Genomic DNA, 19,405 nt, shown 5'->3' with positions numbered 1-19,405 from the left:
TATACTAGGAGACCAATAAAATATAGTGTATTATTGACAATAATACACTATGTACTCAGTAGTAATTGTCTAAAAGAAACTACAACAACGAAATATAATTGAAATATCAAACTATAGTCGATTGATCCGACCTCGAGCGTCCAACGTAAAGTGTTGTGCGTGAAAGAGCTGCTGCAGCACCCCCAACGCACTTACAGCCAGATGAGTCACCAACAGCCACCCCTTACACTCCAGAGTAGCCGAACAGCGTGAGGCTCGACACCATGATGAACATGCCGGCGAACATGCCCACTGCAACCAGATGCGTCTTGTCCTTGGCGAACTTGTAGGCCGTGGGGATCAGCTCCTTCACGCAGATGCACACCATGATGCCGCACACGATTCCGAAGAGCACTCCCTCCGACACCGGGTCCATGCCGTCGCCGATGGCCAGCCATGCGATCATGCCGCCGATCGGCTCAGCACCCGCAGAGATCGCGCACCACATGATGCCGCGCCAGCGCGAGCCTGTGGCAAAGTAGATAGGAGCAGCGACGGCGATGCCTTCCGGGATGTTGTGCAGGCCGATGCCGACCGCGAGCGAGATGCCGACGGACGAATTCTCGAGGGCGCCCACGTACGTGGCGATTCCCTCGGGTAAGTTGTGGATGCCGATGGCCAGCGCGCTGAGCACGCCCATGCGCTGCAAGGCGCGCTTGGCGTTCTCGTCCATCTTCATCTGGTACGTGGTCCGCTGCGGCGTTTGCGACTCCAGGTACTCGGCCGGCGTGTTGGCGTGATTCTTGCTGTGCTCATACTGGTGGATGGACTCGCGGACGCCCTCCAGGTTGTTGATCTCCGTCATCTCGTGCTCGGGCGCGATCTCGTGCACGATCATGTCGATGAAGTAGATGAGGGCGATGCCGATGGCGAAGCACGCTGTGGCCGAGAGCCAGCCGTGGCCCGTGGCCGTCTCCTCCGACATGTCCTCGGTGCGAAGACCTTCCGTCAGCAAATGCACGGACTCGCCAAAGATCTCTACCAACGAGATGAACATCATGACACCCGATGAGATGCTGAGTGCGACCGCCAAGCTCAGCGGGTTGGCCAAGTACACGAGACGCTTGCTGAAGACGACCATGCCGCCGAGAATCGTGGCGGCCCCGGCGGCAATGTTGAGTGCAAAAGCGACGGCGACAGCGTGGCCCGTTTGAACCATTCTTTGATGGGAGTGCTGAAACCGGTCTTCTGTGGTTGGGCGTGGTTTGGCGAATGGGTCTTAGCGCGTGACCATTGCACGCAAGCGCCACCCGGAGAAGCGCGGATATGTATTATGCTTACAACAAAATACAACTGCACTGTAGTTGGCGATGCCAACACAAGGGCTTGCAGGAAAGCGAGCCAGCGTGAAGGGCCGTGCGCCAACGAGCCGTGGAAATATATCTACTAGCCAGACGCGGCGACTCAATACTGTACTGTATAAGTACAGTCTCATCAAATTTTGATGCCGGCACTGAAGGTGCGCGTTGCCGATCACCTGGAGCTGGAGATTAATTAATACGAATGGCACCGGGTCCAGCGTGCACAAAATGGTCCAAGCGAAGCATAAAATACACTGCTGGTCTTGCTGCAGAACTGTATGCCCATCCGAAGCGCTTTCATTGGGGCGAGGCACCACGCTTCGCGGAGCTCGAACAGCAGCAAGCATGTCATTGGCGCCTGGGCTCACGGCGAGCGTTCGCGTGTGTCCGATTTGATAGTCAAGCATGGATGCGGTATGCAAATGTACAGATTTCCTTTCGAGCAGGAGTCAGAAAATGTCGGGGTCCGTGACCCACGGACCGGCGTCACGCTGGGCGTCGGGTGCTCCGCTGCATGGGCTTCAGTGCGCGTACCTCCGCCGTCGGAGCCGCTCTGCCTGGTTTGGTTGCATTGAGCTGGACGGTGCGACGACCCCAGTGACCATCGTCTAAGCCCAGATAAGCATACAGTACACGTACCGTTGGCTGCGCTTTCAACGACAGGACACGACTCCAAAGTGGCTGCAGGACGACACACTCCGTTCCTGGTACAGTACTGTAGCGGCAATCCCTATACATGTATTAATACATGTAGATTGGCATATCACTCAATCCAATCATGCCCATATTTCTGCTCGTCACAGCAACGTCCAACTCTCGAAAACTATTGGTCGACGCAAGTGAATTGCCGACAAAGTCTAGGCGACAAATACTCGGGACGCCAAAGCCTGTGTTCCGAGGCGTGGTGCTTCTCCCCAATGAAAGCTTTCCGTTGCCGGTGCCGCGCTACTGTAGAACTGTAGAATACCAGGGATAGATTACATGTATCTTCAGCAGATCGCTCGAGCCTTAAAACACGTCCAAGCAATTTTTAATCGGCGACCGATCAATCTACTTCTGCTGGGATTGCATGCGTACATCTACATGTTCCCCCCCCCCCCTTCAAGTCCACCAGCGTGGTCCAATCCAACTCGAGGGCAACACGCATGGAACTTCAATTCCTGCTTGTATATGTTGTTGTTCCACACGTATGGTGCATTGCGAGTTGATTCCGTGTGGACGATGCTTGGAGCCCGAACTTCGGACACCGAGAAATGGCAGTCCCATCTCAGGATCGCGATACGGCGCGAGGGTCCTGGTGGCACGCGCCGACGGCGAATCCACGCCGCCGTCGGAGAGGGTCGTCGGAGATGCACAAAGCTGGTGGAGGAAGGGCTCTGGTTCCTCTGTGACAGACGCGGTCAGATGTGCGAATTTCGGCTGCCGTCGTCCGAGTGTGGGTAGTCACTGGGACCGCCGCTCCATGCGAATGTAGATCTAGCATAATAGCACTGCTCGAGTCAGGGCCACCCATCCGTAGTGAGAAAGCTATCTCATTTCGCCTCACAACTCAATCCACCTCGTCGGTTTCATGTGGCCTACCACGCTTCTTCTCGTCCTGTTGGCGTGCGTCTGTGCGGCGCAGAGCACCTCGGACTCTTCTAGCGGCAGCTCCAGCGACGTGTTCTCCTCAAGCGGCAGTACCGGCGACATCTACAATGTATGCCCCGTCGTGGTCGATTTCACGGAGGAGCAAGAAAACCTATCGGACGAAGATCTTAAGGCCAACGCCGCCGACGCAGCCATGTCGGCGTACTTGCTGAGCCACCCGAACAACACCCTGTGGGACTACTTCAAGATCGAGCGCAAGCAGAAGAGGGAGATGTTCAAGCAGCTGTCACTGAAGGAGAAGATCAAAAAGGTACTCAAGGACTTCGTGAACTTCACGGCTGACACCACCATCGCACTCGCGCAGACTGTCGCCGACGCCATCGAGTGGATTGTCAACACCATTCGCGACCCTCTCGTCGGAATCAGGCAGATCACCAGCTTTTCAAGGAGTTCGGCAAGAACATCAAGTCGCTCTGGGGCTGATGAAGAGGACCCGAAGGAGACGGCCGAGAACATGGGCGGCGGTTTGCTGCTGCACATCACGCACCACCCGTCCGAATTCACCGCCGAGACGGTACTGATGGTCGGTACCGGATTCGCGGTGATCCACGGCCTCATGGCTGGCGTGGAGGCTGTCTTCGGCACGATGAGCAACACTATCTCGAAGGTGCTGCTGTCGGTGCTGATGTTTATCCACGCCATCGACGACCCGATCTACATTGTCACGCCTCTCGTCACGTCCATTGTGAACACGGCAGGTGAGCTTGCCACCGGCGACAACTCGACGGACAGCACGGTGCTTACTGTCGACGCGATTCAGCCGCTGGAGACGTGCCAAATTCCGAAGAAGTACCGCCCACTATTCTCTTCGCGCGATTTGTGTCTGAGCACCCTGCAGAAGTTCGTCAGCTGATCTTTGGAACATCCAAGCGCACCGCCAAGATGACCCAAGAGGAGCGAATTGCCGCCTACAACCGGTTCCACGATTTCGTTTGCTGCTACTTGGAGGGCCAGGAGTTTGAGGTGAACGCCCCAAAGATGGACTCAACGGCTTTCGAAGCTGACCTTGTACCGACTCCGGTGAAAATGAGCAACTGCTCCCAGTTTTTTGGTGACTACAGCGCCGCCACCGTGTGGAAGTCATCCACAGGCTACGACGACGCCGCGAGCCTCAATTAAGACAGCGCGAGCGGTGATGAATAGAGCATTTATATGACAATAGAACCACTGTTTTAAAAGATCAACAAGATACATAACCTTGATCTTAAAAACATCTCGAGCTTTCGTGTCTTCACTTTGTGTACACCGTTTCCATGTTCGCAAAGACTGGGTCTAGTTTCAGTATAAACCCAAGATACCATCTGGTAGCAAGCATAAGGTCGTCGGATGAAGACCAAGCCGGGGACCTAGTAGTATGGCTTCTCATGTGCATACCACTCGCTCAAGCGAGGCAATGTAACTATGTGAATATCACGCTTTTCACGAATTCCTACTCCGACGACCTTATGCTTGCTACCACCGGGTATTCTGGTGGGTTTATACTGGGCCCCAGTAAAAGACCCAGTCTTTGACAAGAAAATGTCGAACATGGAAAGCGTTCTATTGACGGACTTTTCAAGCACTACACGTAGTAAGCTCGAGATGTTTTTAAGATCAAGGTTATGTATCTTGTTGATCTTTTAAAACAGTGGCTCTATTGTCATATAAATGCTCTATTCATCACCGCTCGCGCTGTCTTAATTGAGGCTCGCGGCGTCGTCGTAGCCTGTGGATGACTTCCACACGGTGGCGGCGCTGTAGTCACCAAAAAACTGGGAGCAGTTGCTCATTTTCACCGGAGTCGGTATAAGGTCAGCTTCAAAAGCCGTTGAATCCATCTTTGGGGCGTTCACCTCAAACTCCTGGCCCTCCAAGTAGCAGCAAACGAAATCGTGGAACCGGTTGTAGGCGGCAATTCGCTCCTCTTGGGTCATCTTGGCGGTGCGCTTGGATGTTCCAAAGATCAGCTGACGAACTTCTGCAGGGGTGCTCAGACACAAATCGCGCGAAGAGAAAAGTGGGCGGTACTTCTTCGGAATTTGGCACGTCTCCAGCGGCTGAATCGCGTCGACAGTAAGCACCGTGCTGTCCGTCGAGTTGTCGCCGGTGGCAAGCTCACCTGCCGTGTTCACAATGGACGTGACGAGAGGCGTGACAATGTAGATCGGGTCGTCGATGGCGTGGATAAACATCAGCACCGACAGCAGCACCTTCGAGATAGTGTTGCTCATCGTGCCGAAGACAGCCTCCACGCCAGCCATGAGGCCGTGGATCACCGCGAATCCGGTACCGACCATCAGTACCGTCTCGGCGGTGAATTCGGACGGGTGGTGCGTGATGTGCAGCAGCAAACCGCCGCCCATGTTCTCGGCCGTCTCCTTCGGGTCCTCTTTCATCAGCCCCCAGAGCGACTTGATGTTCTTGCCGAACTCCTTGAAAAAGCTGGTGATCTGCCTGATTCCGACGAGAGGGTCGCGAATGGTGTTGACAATCCACTCGATGGCGTCGGCGACAGTCTGCGCGAGTGCGATGGTGGTGTCAGCCGTGAAGTTCACGAAGTCCTTGAGTACCTTTTTGATCTTCTCCTTCAGTGACAGCTGCTTGAACATCTCCCTCTTCTGCTTGCGCTCGATCTTGAAGTAGTCCCACAGGGTGTTGTTCGGGTGGCTCAGCAAGTACGCCGACATGGCTGCGTCGGCGGCGTTGGCCTTAAGATCTTCGTCCGATAGGTTTTCTTGCTCCTCCGTGAAATCGACCACGACGGGCATACATTGTAGATGTCGCCGGTACTGCCGCTTGAGGAGAACACGTCGCTGGAGCTGCCGCTAGAAGAGTCCGAGGTGCTCTGCGCCGCACAGACGCACGCCAACAGGACGAGAAGAAGCGTGGTAGGCCACATGAAACCGACGAGGTGGATTGAGTTGTGAGGCGAAATGAGATAGCTTTCTCACTACGGATGGGTGGCCCCGACTCGAGCAGTGCTATTATGCTAGATCTACATTCGCATGGAGCGGCGGTCCCAGTGACTACCCACACTCGGACGACGGCAGCCGAAATTCGCACATCTGACCGCGTCTGTCACAGAGGAACCAGAGCCCTTCCTCCACCAGCTTTGTGCATCTCCGACGACCCTCTCCGACGGCGGCGTGGATTCGCCGTCGGCGCGTGCCACCAGGACCCTCGCGCCGTATCGCGATCCTGAGATGGGACTGCCATTTCTCGGTGTCCGAAGTTCGGGCTCCAAGCATCGTCCACACGGAATCAACTCGCAATGCACCATACGTGTGGAACAACAACATATACAAGCAGGAATTGAAGTTCCATGCGTGTTGCCCTCGAGTTGGATTGGACCACGCTGGTGGACTTGAAGGGGGGGGGGGGGGGGGAACATGTAGATGTACGCATGCAATCCCAGCAGAAGTAGATTGATCGGTCGCCGATTAAAATTGCTTGGACGTGTTTTAAGGCTCGAGCGATCTGCTGAAGATACATGTAATCTATCCCTGGTATTCTACAGTTCTACAGTAGCGCGGCACCGGCAACGGAAAGCTTTCTCATTGGGGAGAAGCACCACGCCTCGGAACACAGGCTTTGGCGTCCCGAGTATTTGTCGCCTAGACTTTGTCGGCAATTCACTTGCGTCGACCAATAGTTTTCGAGAGTTGGACGTTGCTGTGACGAGCAGAAATATGGGCATGATTGGATTGAGTGATATGCCAATCTACATGTATTAATACATGTATAGGGATTGCCGCTACAGTACTGTACCAGGAACGGAGTGTGTCGTCCTGCAGCCACTTTGGAGTCGTGTCCTGTCGTTGAAAGCGCAGCCAACGGTACGTGTACTGTATGCTTATCTGGGCTTAGACGATGGTCACTGGGGTCGTCGCACCGTCCAGCTCAATGCAACCAAACCAGGCAGAGCGGCTCCGACGGCGGAGGTACGCGCACTGAAGCCCATGCAGCGGAGCACCCGACGCCCAGCGTGACGCCGGTCCGTGGGTCACGGACCCCCGACATTTTTCTGACTCCTGCTCGAAAGGAAATCTGTACATTTGCATACCGCATCCATGCTTGACTATCAAATCGGACACACGCGAACGCTCGCCGTGAGCCCAGGCGCCAATGACATGCTTGCTGCTGTTCGAGCTCCGCGAAGCGTGGTGCCTCGCCCCAATGAAAGCGCTTCGGATGGGCATACAGTTCTGCAGCAAGACCAGCAGTGTATTTTATGCTTCGCTTGGACCATTTTGTGCACGCTGGACCCGGGTGCCATTCGTATTAATTAATCTCCAGCTCCAGGTGATCGGCAACGCGCACCTTCAGTGCCGGCATCAAAATTTGATGAGACTGTACTTATACAGTACAGTATTGAGTCGCCGCGTCTGGCTAGTAGATATATTTCCACGGCTCGCTGGCGCACGGCCCTTCACGCTGGCTCGCTTTCCTGCAAGCCCTTGTGTTGGCATCGCCAACTACAGTGCAGTTGTATTTTGTTGTAAGCATAATACATATCCGCGCTTCTCCGGGTGGCGCTTGCGTGCAATGGTCACGCGCTAAGACCCATTCGCCAAACCACGCCCAACCACAGAAGACCGGTTTCAGCACTCCCATCAAAGAATGGTTCAAACGGGCCACGCTGTCGCCGTCGCTTTTGCACTCAACATTGCCGCCGGGGCCGCCACGATTCTCGGCGGCATGGTCGTCTTCAGCAAGCGTCTCGTGTACTTGGCCAACCCGCTGAGCTTGGCGGTCGCACTCAGCATCTCATCGGGTGTCATGATGTTCATCTCGTTGGTAGAGATCTTTGGCGAGTCCGTGCATTTGCTGACGGAAGGTCTTCGCACCGAGGACATGTCGGAGGAGACGGCCACGGGCCACGGCTGGCTCTCGGCCACAGCGTGCTTCGCCATCGGCATCGCCCTCATCTACTTCATCGACATGATCGTGCACGAGATCGCGCCCGAGCACGAGATGACGGAGATCAACAACCTGGAGGGCGTCCGCGAGTCCATCCACCAGTATGAGCACAGCAAGAATCACGCCAACACGCCGGCCGAGTACCTGGAGTCGCAAACGCCGCAGCGGACCACGTACCAGATGAAGATGGACGAGAACGCCAAGCGCGCCTTGCAGCGCATGGGCGTGCTCAGCGCGCTGGCCATCGGCATCCACAACTTACCCGAGGGAATCGCCACGTACGTGGGCGCCCTCGAGAATTCGTCCGTCGGCATCTCGCTCGCGGTCGGCATCGGCCTGCACAACATCCCGGAAGGCATCGCCGTCGCTGCTCCTATCTACTTTGCCACAGGCTCGCGCTGGCGCGGCATCATGTGGTGCGCGATCTCTGCGGGTGCTGAGCCGATCGGCGGCATGATCGCATGGCTGGCCATCGGCGACGGCATGGACCCGGTGTCGGAGGGAGTGCTCTTCGGAATCGTGTGCGGCATCATGGTGTGCATCTGCGTGAAGGAGCTGATCCCCACGGCCTACAAGTTCGCCAAGGACAAGACGCATCTGGTTGCAGTGGGCATGTTCGCCGGCATGTTCATCATGGTGTCGAGCCTCACGCTGTTCGGCTACTCTGGAGTGTAAGGGGTGGCTGTTGGTGACTCATCTGGCTGTAAGTGCGTTGGGGGTGCTGCAGCAGCTCTTTCACGCACAACACTTTACGTTGGACGCTCGAGGTCGGATCAATCGACTATAGTTTGATATTTCAATTATATTTCGTTGTTGTAGTTTCTTTTAGACAATTACTACTGAAGTACATAGTGTATTATTGTCAATAATACACTATATTTTATTGGTCTCCTAGTATACCAATATTGGTAATAAAAGTGGGTTTCCAATATTGAGAACATTCGGATGACTTATTTCAAAAGCAGTTTTGGGTCAATTGAATTGATTTCTAACTCCCTAAAATTGAGTCCGTTTCTTATGAAGATCCCAATTTCAAAGCCACCCAAATATTGGCGCGATAATCCGCCCCGCCGCCGCAAGCACCTGAAGCTGTTGCATTTCCCTCGAGAGGTCCGCCAACTACCCAAGGTTCTCAACATGATCAAGCTGTTCGCCATGTCCACTGACGAGGCCGTGCAGGTGGCAGCGGCCACGAACCAGGTCCTACAATTTTTGGGTCTCCCCATCTTCGCGACAAAATGAGCGAAATGACCCAAAACCAAAACCTCACAGAAATCGCCGCCACTCACGGTCACTTGGATATAATTGCTGATGCCTATAAATGGTGCCGAGGCAGAAACGCCAAGTTGGGTGCTGTCGTGTCCATTTCTTGGAAATTGGGCACTTCGAGATCTTTGTGGGCTTGAGTGAGGCACTGGAAAGGGCGCTGGAGACTGGGAAGCAACAGGTTGCGGACACAATTTGCAAGAACTCACCTTACTCTAAAACGCTGATCTGGGATGCCCAATTTGGCTGCCTGGAAGTTGTAAAGATTGTTTTTGAAGAACCAGATTTTGACGCGCACAGATGGAGGAAAAGGTTGTATAAAGCAAAGTTAATGGTGGCACAATTTGGACATTTTGAAATGGCGAAGTTCTTAACGAGACTTGTGGAGACGTGGTATTCCGAGATGCCGAGGGAGATAACGGACTAGAGAAGGCAAAGCCGGCTAGACCGGGCGATGAAGACGGGGGCGAGAATGGAGAGGAGGAGGTAGAAGATGACGATAATAAAAAAGAGGATGATGAAGACGACGCAGTTGATGAGCGCAACTGTCCTCTTGCAAGTGCAATCAAAAAGGGCCGAATGGAGATTGGCAAATATCTATTTGCCAATAACGGCTACTGGGCATCTTCGCTTGAAGTGGTGTCAATGAGTGCGGCTACCAATGATCCTTTGGAGGTTGTCAAGCTCTTCGACGATGATGGGTGTATGCTGGCTCCTCGCAAGCATCGCGTTTGAATTTGCTGCTGGTGGAGGACACCTTGAGAATATGAAGTTCTTTCAGGCGAAAGAAGATTTCAATGCAACCTCTCTCGGCGATTCGTTAGTGATGGCAGCATCCTTTGGCAAAGCAGACGCGATGACGTATTTGTGCTCTATCGATGGATTTAAGACTTCATTGGCTTCGATAGATAATGCCTTAACCCAAGCAGCTGGTGCAGGCCACCTGGAGGTGGTGAAAATCTTGACTATCAAGGAACGGTTTTCTCGGAAGGCAATTGAGAGGGCGTTTAAGAGTGCTGCAACGATACAGACTGACGCTCGTGATCAAGTTGGAGTTGTGTTCTTGTTTGCTACAGGAAACATTTCTCCTGTCTTTTTCAGAAGCATTGTCGTGGACGCCACGCGGCTCGGCAGCGTTGAAGTCGTGACAATTTTATACGCCAAAGGCTCGACATAATTGAGACGGCTTTTGTTCACGCGGTTGGAGATAATTGCAGCGACATCTCGACAGGATTCTGCTTTAGCTCCTACTACTATACTAGATCCGATTAGAACAGTAGGGCAGTGGAAGTAACAACTAAACTACTTCGAACTATCTATTTCCTCTTATTAAAGAAGATATGAGAGCTGTAGTACTGCTGTACTACAGCAAGAATCTAACGGAAAATGCCTCGAATTGAACACACTTTATTCTGAGCAAGGTACACAATTAGGAGGTGGTAAACTATTGCCTAGACGGAATCCTCGGAGTCCCAAATCGTGAACTCGTCCAGATTTTCGAGAAACCTCTTCAACATTGTTGTCATCGGAATCATCGTCGCGAGAGAGCCACTTGCGGCAAAATAATGCTCCATAGACGTCATGGCGACTGATGTGCCAATCTTGGTAACAGGGAGCGAATCCTGCCGCTGCCACAGACCGAGTAACAACGTCGTCAGGCACATTGAATGATTGACTCCTTCTGCTTCCACCAATATCGGATCTGAGCCGCAGAGATTTCCACCCACGCTTGTTCTGGAAGTGCGTGAGAGCCCTTGCTGGGACCTCTCGGTGCTCCTCGATCCACGTGACGACCTCCTTCTTCTCCGACATGGTCTTGGCGAGGCGGGATCCAGGCATGGTGGCGTTGGTTGGTTGGTGCAGGTGCTTGTTATTGACAGCGAATTGAAAACCGACAATATTTCCGCAGCGCAAGTGCCGAATGTCGTGCTCTAAGATGCCAACGTGAGGTATACTAATTAGCGTAGGTACAATAGGAATATTTTAGTCAACGAGATGATCGGATTCTACTGGGGGTATTCTATTTGGCACCGCAATACTAATTGGCACTTTCCGTTACCTATTGTTGCATGCTGTGCAGTCTGCAATTAAAATTCAGCACTGTTCCGGGCGAAGCACGGCTTTGTTCATCATCACGCTCTTCGGCTACTCCGGTGGCTTTGTTCATCATCACGCTCTTCGGCTACTCCGGTGTGTATTCAAAAGCAGTTCAAGTGGTCAACAGACAACTGCTGCAGGAACTTTCCAACCCAATCATTGCTTTTGTAACGTTTTCAGTCTGTAAGGATATACTAGTACCTGATACTTTGTGAGATTGCTACCTACTACGTAGTACTTACTGGCCTAGCTTAGAAATGTGCATCGCCGCTTTCTTCTTGTTTCTTTTTATCCTCGCCCGTTGCTTCCTTATACGATTGGCAAACTCTTTGATGTAATTCATGGAGAGGCGGCCTTCGAGTGGGAACAGCGACGCCTTCAGTCACTTGTCACCAAGGGTGAGCCAATGTTTCCGTGTCCTTCATTCCCAGGTGTCATCAGTGTAAAAAAATATGGTTGCACTACCGTACTAGCTGTATACCAGGCACATTTAGCGAAATGATGGATGACTTCAAAATATGGATTCGTTAGCGTTGCTTAACCGCGGTGTCTACTGTATAGTATTATTCGTTGTTCGAGTCATCGTCAAGGTCCTCGTCTTCATCGACAAGACTCGTGGATCCAGAAAATTTCCACACGGTCTCGTCGCTGTAGTTAGCAAAGAGTTGGGTGCAATTGCGCATTTTGACGGGTGTTGCTACGAGTTTAGGCTCGAAATCTGTCGAGTCCGTCTGCGGAGCATTCACCTCAAACTCTTGGTCTTCCAGGTAGCAGCACACAAAGTCGTGGAAGTGGTTGTAAGCGGCAATCCGTTCCTGGGTGGACATCTTAATCGTGCGCTTGGCCGTTCCGAAAATCAGTTCGCGAACCTTAGCGGGGGAGCTCAGACACAGATCACGAGAGGAGAACACCGGGCGGTACTGCTTCGGGATCTTGCACGCTTTCAGAGGCTTGATCGGGTCGATGGTAAGTACATCAGAGGAGTTGCTGGAGGAGTTACTGTTGATGGCGCCGGCGGTGTCAATGAGGGAGTTGACGAGGGGCGTGACAATGTAAATCGGGTCGTCGATAGCGTGTAGGAACATCAGGACGGACATCAGGACGTTGGAGATGGCGTTGCTCATTCCACCAAAAACAGCTTCGACACCAGCCATGAGACCACCGATCACCGCGAATCCAGCACTAACCGTGAGCACCGTCTCGGCAGTGAACTCAGCGGGGTGGTGTGTGATGTGAAGCAGCAAACCACCGCCCATGTTCTCGGCCGTCTCCTTGGGGTCCTCCTTGAAAAGCGTCCAGAGGGACTTGACGTTCTTGCCGAAAGTCTTGAAAAAGCTGGTGACTTGTCTAATTCCGACGAGGGGATCGCGAAGAGTGTTGACGATCCACTTGACAGCGTCCGCAATGTCCTGTGCCAGGTTGATGACAGTGTTTGCGGTGTAGTCGACTACGCCCTTAATCGCGTTCTTGATCCTTTCCTTCAGCGGCAGGCGCTTGCTCATTTCCTTTTCTGCCTGTGCTCAATCTTGAAATAGTCCCACAGGGTGTTGTTCGGGTGGCTCAGCAAGTACGCAGACATGGCTGCGTCGGCGGCGTTGGCCTTGAGTTCCTCGTCGGAGAGGTCGTCTTGCTCTTTGGTGAAGTCGACGACAACGGGGCAGACGTTGTAGACGTCGCCGGTGCTGCCACTCGTCGAGAACATGTCGACGGGGTTAGAAGATCCGCCGGACGAGTCCGAATCGTTCTGCGCCGCGCAGACGCATGTCAAGAGGAGGAGAACGAGCGTGGAGTGCCACATGAGACCGAAGGAGAAAAAGTGGTTGTGAGCGAAATGTAGCTGAGCTCGACGATATTTATGTGGCTGTCACCGCTCCAGTCGATTGAGGGGGCCTCCCTGGCAACGTAGTACATGATAGTCTGGTACACTGTACTGTACTGAAGCCCCCCTCCCCCGTTTGTTGGGGTCATTTCACTTGATCAAATCTGATCGTGAACAGCGCCTGTCACAGCGGAAACAGCGTCCATCCACCAACCTTTAGTTGGCGCGTGCCTTCAAGGCCTACAAGCCGTACCGCGATCCTAAGATGGGACCCCGGCTCAACTGTACCATGTGCACACACGCGCGTTGTTAGTTTGTATGCATGCACCCTCGAAAAAAAATACTTACTACAACATTTTAATTTGGGACAGATCCGAAGTATGCAGTCTCAAACCATAGAAGCCACTATAGTAGCAGTGTTGCGAATCCTCCCTGAGATTAAAGGCAATCCTTTCCATTCTCTAATCAAGATTATTAAAGATTTCAAGACGTGCGCGGATGCTTAGATGACGAGCACAGCGCTCAATTGAACAATCAGGGCGAATGTGGGCTACAGCGTAGTAAGCTGGCGAGTGCTCAGGATGGCTGCGGTGTGAGATCTGATTGGAGCGAGGCATCACGCCCCGAGACCCCGAGCCAGATATTCGGCGTACTGTTCGCTTCGGTGGGCGATTTGCTGTGGGAAAGAATGCGTACATGTATTGCTTACATACTATACTGGTACTTCACTCGAACAGAAAAAGTTGCGAACCGTCTCAAATGAATTGAACTGGCTCACGGTATAAAAAGGCATGCCGGCATTGCTGTTCGGCAAGAATATCCTACACACAAAACTTACACACAAAAACTAAGCATTATCGAGTTCCATAAGCGAGAAAGTCTGACGGCCGATGCGCCATATTTATCCTATACTACGTAGTACAATGGAATTGTATGGAAACCCGGGCGCTGGGGGTTGGCGATTGTGCTCACAGTCAACATGGTTGATGAGTTTGCTTTACATTCGTGCTACTATGCTTAATCTTGGCTTGGCCACCGAATTCAACAATAAAGAAATCTACGGCGAAGAGTGCATGCTTGTTACAGGGATTAGAAGGGTGTACTGCACTAACATATCGATCGCATAGCTTTAAACGCCACATCTCTCCTTGTATCAAGTGGTAGAACAATGACGGATTGTGCTGCAGGTAAAGGTTATCGAGTTACCCATTTCATGGCGCAGTTGAAGCACTGTCGTCCTGAGATCCAAAAGCAAACAACTCTGTTTTCGTTGACTCCTCAACATTTCTGTCAACGTATTATCACGATTTTGTTATTCAGTATGGACTTGAGATACCTTAGGTGGTAGCTACTAGCTATTTTAATACCTAAGCAAACGAGTACTTAAAAGTAATCGTTTTATTTGCTGCGCTCACTATTTTGTTGGTCATTTACTATGATTACCGAGTAACTCGGTGCTGCAAAAAGCAGAAACGCACAAAACGAAACAATAAAAACGCAAATAATAAAAGAGAACGGACCTGGTTTTCACTCAAGAGCTGCACTGAGGATGGGTAAACCGTCTATCCCCTGCAGAGCGCAGCCTTGCTGTCAGTCGTCTGGGTACCAGTCTTGCCCCCTGCAGTTTGGATGCCGACCTTGCCAGCACCAGATTCGCTGCTGAGGCTCGTGGTTCCGTCGGTGCTGGTGGCAGATTTCCAGACGGTAGCGGCGGTGTAGTTGCCAAACAGTTGAGAGCAGTCGGTCATCTTGACGGGCGTGGACAGCAGCTCCGACTCGAAAGCCGTGGCGTCCGTCTTCGGGGCGTTCACCTCGAACCTTTGGTTCTCCAGGTAGCAGCACACGACGTCGTGGAAGTGGTCGTAAGCTGCAATTCGATCCAATGAGTTCATCTTGGCGGTGCGCTTGAACGTTCCGAAGATAAGCTGGCGGACCTGCTCGGGCGAGCTCAGGCATAGGTCGCGACAACGGGGCAGACGTTGTAGACGTCGTTGGTGCTGCCGCTCGAAGAGAAGGTGGGTAGAGAACTGTTCGACGGGGTGGAGAGGCTCTGCGCAGCGCAGACACAGGCCAGGAGGACGAGGAGGAGGGTGGAGTGCCACATGAGACCAAAGAAATAGAAGGAATTGTGAGACTCCGAATCGAGCTTATCTATCCGTCTTCCGTGTCCATTCCATTGAGGAGACCTTCTCGTTGTGAGCTTGCGCGTGATGGAGGGCCATTTACAGCAACCTGGCCCAAGGGCAAACCCCGTTCGATGGCGGAGGACAATGGACAAGTCGATGCCAGTTGCAAATCTGACAAGACAATCCTGATCCTGTCATGGCGGAAATGACTTACAGTAGCAATCGCAGCCCACGGTGGTCTCCAGTGAGACCGATGTATTATACTACTACGTGTACTTAAAAGGAGTACATGTAGCTGTGCGAAGCCGTGAGTCAGTATACTGCCCGGTGGGATCATTGTCTGTTCTTGAAACGCAAAATGGTTCCGGCTACTGTACTGTACTGTATTGTCATGTACTGTACATGTAGCGGCGCCAAATGCATTTAGTCCGATCCCATTACGGATCATGAGTATTTTCATTGGGGCAAAGCACCACGCCCCAAGGACATGAGGGAGTGAAGTGCGTGCCACCAACAAGTGTTCGGAGGTCGGTGACCCTCGAGCTACCTCGCACGCGCCGATTAGACGCTGGCGGTGGATGTCCTAGCGCAGACGTCCAAGCAAAACAAGCTGCAGGGGGCAACAGGTCACGCTCAAGCTTGTCAGAAGTTCCGTCTCCAAGCCTTTCACCCTTATCGTCAGCGACTCCGTGCATGAAGTTCACGCCGTGAGAGCTGATCGTGAACCGCCTTGTGAACTACTCGTGCTTAGTCTACCCGTCACAAGTTTGTCAAGAAACCTCTAAGCTTTCAGTAAGACCAGTCCTGCTTTTCAAAGAACGTGGTGTTCTAGCTAGCTCCACATAGAATTATGGTGCATTAGATCAGCAGTGTCGACACGGTGCCTACAGTAACTAGTCTGGGCTCAAAATTAGTCTGTCTTCAAAATTAGTCGGGGCCAGACTAATTCATGTGCTACAGAAATCAGGATGTTCATATTTAGTCTGGGCACAAATATTCATAATTAGTTTGTTTGAACTGGGCTCGTCTTGGTGAAGTGGTTTGGTTCCTGCGTATCCATTTCAATGAATTAAGCAGGCAAAGCTATGATGAGATGTGGCTTCTCGCTTGGTGTTGACGGAACATGAACAGCAACACAACTGCTCCCTCACTTACAGGAGCTTATACAGAAGTACAGATGGAATGCGCTGGCAAAGCGCGGCGAGGCGGAGACAACATATGAAGAAGAGCCAATCGACGAAGACGAGAATGATGCTAAATGCCGCTCAGAGCGAGCAGGGCCTGTCATCCTCGAGAAGACCATCGTTTGGTGTTTCCCTAGAAACAGTGCAAACGGCAGTCTTAACTGCATAAATACAGGTTCTCTTTACCACCAGCAGACTATTTAGGTATTCAAAATTAGTCTATGTTCAAAATTAGTATGTCCCTTTTGGAGACAGACTATTTATTATGCTTTGCAATGCGTTTGTCGTTTTCACCTAGTGTTTTGCCCGAGTTATAATATCTGGCGCCCGATATAAAAACAGATGGCCATTATTGTGGTTTGCAGATATTTTGTCGCTCGGATTTAGGGCTTAAATCGATCTCTGAGATAAAATAATTCGAAGACATAAACATGCGACATGGTAGTAAATCGACCTCCAGGTGTAGGTAAGTCGCACAACCTCTTCCTACTAAATATAACGGGCGCATCGTTGGTTCTCAGGACACCGAGGAAACGTCGCCGGCCACTGCTACTCCGATACGGCTCTGTTGGACGTGTTTAACGGCTCGTTAGCTTCGTCTGTGAGTGCACTAGCGGCTCCTGTATCGCTGGGCTTTCCGCTTGTCTGTCGCGCGAGGTGCACTCCGCCATGTAAGACCGCATGTCGATACTACGCTACCATACTGAAACTTAGTGTGTCTCCGGCCCTTGCGACTCTAATACTAATCTGTTGAACGTGTTTGATGGCTCGTTAGCTTCGTTTGTGAGTGCACTAGCGGCTCCTGTATCGCTGGGCTTTCCGCTTGTCTGTCGCGCGAGCAGCTCCCCGCCATGTAAGACCACATGTTGATACTACGCTACCATTTTACTTTAGGAAAAGCGTTTCGTATGAACTGCTGTAGCTCCTCTAAATAAAATGTAGGGTGGGCTTTCACGTACTTTCGAACACGGGTTACCACGTAGTTCGGCCAACGCGACGAGCGGTTAGTTCGATCTCCTTCATCAACCACACCATCGGTCAAAAACAACTTGTACCAACTTTGCAGTGTTCGCACGTTAGGCCCAAATATATCGCTAACATACTGCATACAGATTCCATACACATGCATAAGAAAAACGGCTCGCCAACGGTAGTCGAGAGAGTACATGCTGCACTTGTGCACGATGAAGGTTTTCGGAAACTGCGGTGCTTCGACAGATCAGCAGCGCGATCTGCCGACCACTCGTCAAGTGTCCAGATGTAAGTGTCCAATTGCATATTTTATATAAATAAAGCGCGGCATAATGATTTACGCTATCTGTGGTCGAATTGCCGATCCAAAAACGAAATTCGGGCCGATTTAATTTAAATCGCGATTTCTGTGTACGGATTATAATGCCGCGCTTTATATATATAAAATATGCAATTGGACACTTACATCTGGACACTTGACGAGTGGTCGGCAGATCGCGCTGCTGATCTGTCGAAGCACCGCAGTTTCCGAAAACCTTCATCGTGCACAAGTGCAGCATGTACTCTCTCGACTACCGTTGGCGAGCCGTTTTTCTTATGCATGTGTATGGAATATGTATGCAGTATGTTAGCGATATATTTGGGCCTAACGTGCGAACACTGCAAAGTTGGTACAAGTTGTTTTTGACCGAAGGTGTGGTTGATGAAGGAGGTCGAACTAATCGCTCGTCGCGTTGGCCGAACTACGTGGTAACCCGTGTTCGAAAGTACGTGAAAGCCCACCCTACATTTTATTTAGAGGAGCTACAGCAGTTCATACGAAACGCTTTTCCTAAAGTAAAATGGTAGCGTAGTATCAACATGTGGTCTTACATGGCGGGGAGCTGCTCGCGCGACAGACAAGCGGAAAGCCCAGCGATACAGGAGCCGCTAGTGCACTCACAGACGAAGCTAACGAGCCGTTAAACACGTCCAACAGAGCCGTATCGGAGTAGCAGTGGCCGCCGATGTTACCTCGGTGTCCTGAGAACCAACGATGCGCCCGTTATATTTAGTAGGAAGAGGTTGTGCGACTTACCTACACCTGGAGGTCGATTTACTACCATGTCGCATGTTTATGTCTTCGAATTATTTTATCTCAGAGATCGATCTAAGCCCTAAATCCGAGCGACAAAATATCTGCAAACCACAATATTGTGAGTGAAAAAAAAATCGATGTTCAAATTTAGTCTGGGCCAGACAAATTACTGTAGCGAAGAGGGATGATAATCTGCTAATCGTTAACCCCTCCAAACCGGGAGCCCGAAAGAACATCTAAACTGCATATGCAGCGTAATTAGTCTTGGTGTTTGTATACAAAAATGGTTAGGGGACCGCCGGAGCTATCGTGCCGGTAACAATAGCGTGCTAATCGTGCATATCGACAGCTTAAGAATCACCTAGTCGTTCCTCCAACCTGAATAATGCAGCTTACAGCGGAAAGTGACAGGGCACTCCCCCTAAACCGCCGAACAGAAACCGCTGGCGCTGCTGTTCCCATTTTCTAAAATTCTGAAATCAAACTTCCCATACTGAAGCCCAAGATAAAAGTTGGGATGTCACCCCCAAACATAACGCAAGCTCCTGACTCGTCTGTATGGGTTCTATGCACAATACAAAAGTCAAGTGAAGAAGATTGCCAAACTCACGCAATCAAGTTGCAAACTTGATCTTACGTGAAAAGATGCCGCGCAAGATGCAGTTTGGGATGGGAATATGTGCGACCCGGGCGAGAGTCAGGAGGACGTGTACAAAGACACCATTTCCATGCTTAGGTTCAACGTGCTCTGCATACACGACGACTACGCTATGGTAGACGGAGGCACACTCATCAACCACTTCCTGCATATATTCAACTTTAAAGTCAGCCTAATATGCAGCTTACCAACTACGGGCTTGTGCGGCGCCTCTTTGTACTTACAGGAGTTTCTGGTGTTGAAGGTGTTCCCGGAGCAGTCGCGTCTGCTTTGCGGCGAACTCGGATCGGCTTCGCGTCCTCCACCGGAATCAGCT

General features: G+C 51.7%; 8 protein-coding genes across 8 annotated transcripts; 3 read left to right on the top strand and 5 right to left on the bottom strand.

Moving 5' to 3' along the window:
- Window positions 1-223: 223 nt before the first annotated feature.
- On the bottom strand, window positions 224-1,198 carry IUM83_09052 (Zinc (Zn2)-Iron (Fe2) Permease (ZIP) Family; the record flags this gene model as incomplete). Its single annotated transcript, XM_067933467.1, has 1 exon — window positions 224-1,198. The coding sequence occupies one exon, from the start codon at window positions 1,196-1,198 to the stop codon at window positions 224-226; it is 975 nt and encodes a 324-aa protein (XP_067781126.1).
- Window positions 1,199-2,910: 1,712 nt separating this feature from the next.
- IUM83_09051 (Iron/zinc purple acid phosphatase protein) lies at window positions 2,911-3,843 on the top strand (the record flags this gene model as incomplete). Its single annotated transcript, XM_067933466.1, has 1 exon — window positions 2,911-3,843. The coding sequence occupies one exon, from the start codon at window positions 2,911-2,913 to the stop codon at window positions 3,841-3,843; it is 933 nt and encodes a 310-aa protein (XP_067781129.1).
- Window positions 3,844-3,872: 29 nt separating this feature from the next.
- On the top strand, window positions 3,873-4,109 carry IUM83_09050 (Iron/zinc purple acid phosphatase protein; the record flags this gene model as incomplete). Its single annotated transcript, XM_067933465.1, has 1 exon — window positions 3,873-4,109. One exon carries the CDS (start codon window positions 3,873-3,875, stop codon window positions 4,107-4,109), a length of 237 nt encoding a protein of 78 aa, XP_067781128.1.
- A 557-nt stretch (window positions 4,110-4,666) lies between these two features.
- Window positions 4,667-5,737, bottom strand: IUM83_09049 (uncharacterized protein; the record flags this gene model as incomplete). The annotated part of the gene is made up of 1 exon (XM_067933464.1): window positions 4,667-5,737. One exon carries the CDS (start codon window positions 5,735-5,737, stop codon window positions 4,667-4,669), a length of 1,071 nt encoding a protein of 356 aa, XP_067780976.1.
- Window positions 5,738-7,589: 1,852 nt separating this feature from the next.
- Window positions 7,590-8,564, top strand: IUM83_09048 (Zinc (Zn2)-Iron (Fe2) Permease (ZIP) Family; the record flags this gene model as incomplete). The annotated part of the gene is made up of 1 exon (XM_067933463.1): window positions 7,590-8,564. One exon carries the CDS (start codon window positions 7,590-7,592, stop codon window positions 8,562-8,564), a length of 975 nt encoding a protein of 324 aa, XP_067780977.1.
- Window positions 8,565-10,606: 2,042 nt separating this feature from the next.
- On the bottom strand, window positions 10,607-10,994 carry IUM83_09047 (uncharacterized protein; the record flags this gene model as incomplete). Its single annotated transcript, XM_067933462.1, has 2 exons — window positions 10,607-10,783; window positions 10,920-10,994. The coding sequence occupies 2 exons, from the start codon at window positions 10,992-10,994 to the stop codon at window positions 10,607-10,609; spliced, it is 252 nt and encodes an 83-aa protein (XP_067781174.1).
- Window positions 10,995-11,815: 821 nt separating this feature from the next.
- Window positions 11,816-12,754, bottom strand: IUM83_09046 (uncharacterized protein; the record flags this gene model as incomplete). Its single annotated transcript, XM_067933461.1, has 1 exon — window positions 11,816-12,754. One exon carries the CDS (start codon window positions 12,752-12,754, stop codon window positions 11,816-11,818), a length of 939 nt encoding a protein of 312 aa, XP_067780984.1.
- Window positions 12,755-14,633: 1,879 nt separating this feature from the next.
- On the bottom strand, window positions 14,634-14,963 carry IUM83_09045 (Iron/zinc purple acid phosphatase protein; the record flags this gene model as incomplete). Its single annotated transcript, XM_067933460.1, has 1 exon — window positions 14,634-14,963. One exon carries the CDS (start codon window positions 14,961-14,963, stop codon window positions 14,634-14,636), a length of 330 nt encoding a protein of 109 aa, XP_067780982.1.
- Between the last annotated feature and the right edge of the window lie 4,442 nt (window positions 14,964-19,405).

The sequence above is a fragment of the Phytophthora cinnamomi genome (assembly GCF_018691715.1).
Source record: "Phytophthora cinnamomi strain GKB4 chromosome Unknown Contig120, whole genome shotgun sequence".
In the NCBI taxonomy this organism is placed as follows: domain Eukaryota; phylum Oomycota; class Peronosporomycetes; order Peronosporales; family Peronosporaceae; genus Phytophthora; species Phytophthora cinnamomi.
This window is presented reverse-complemented; position numbering and strand designations above follow the sequence as displayed.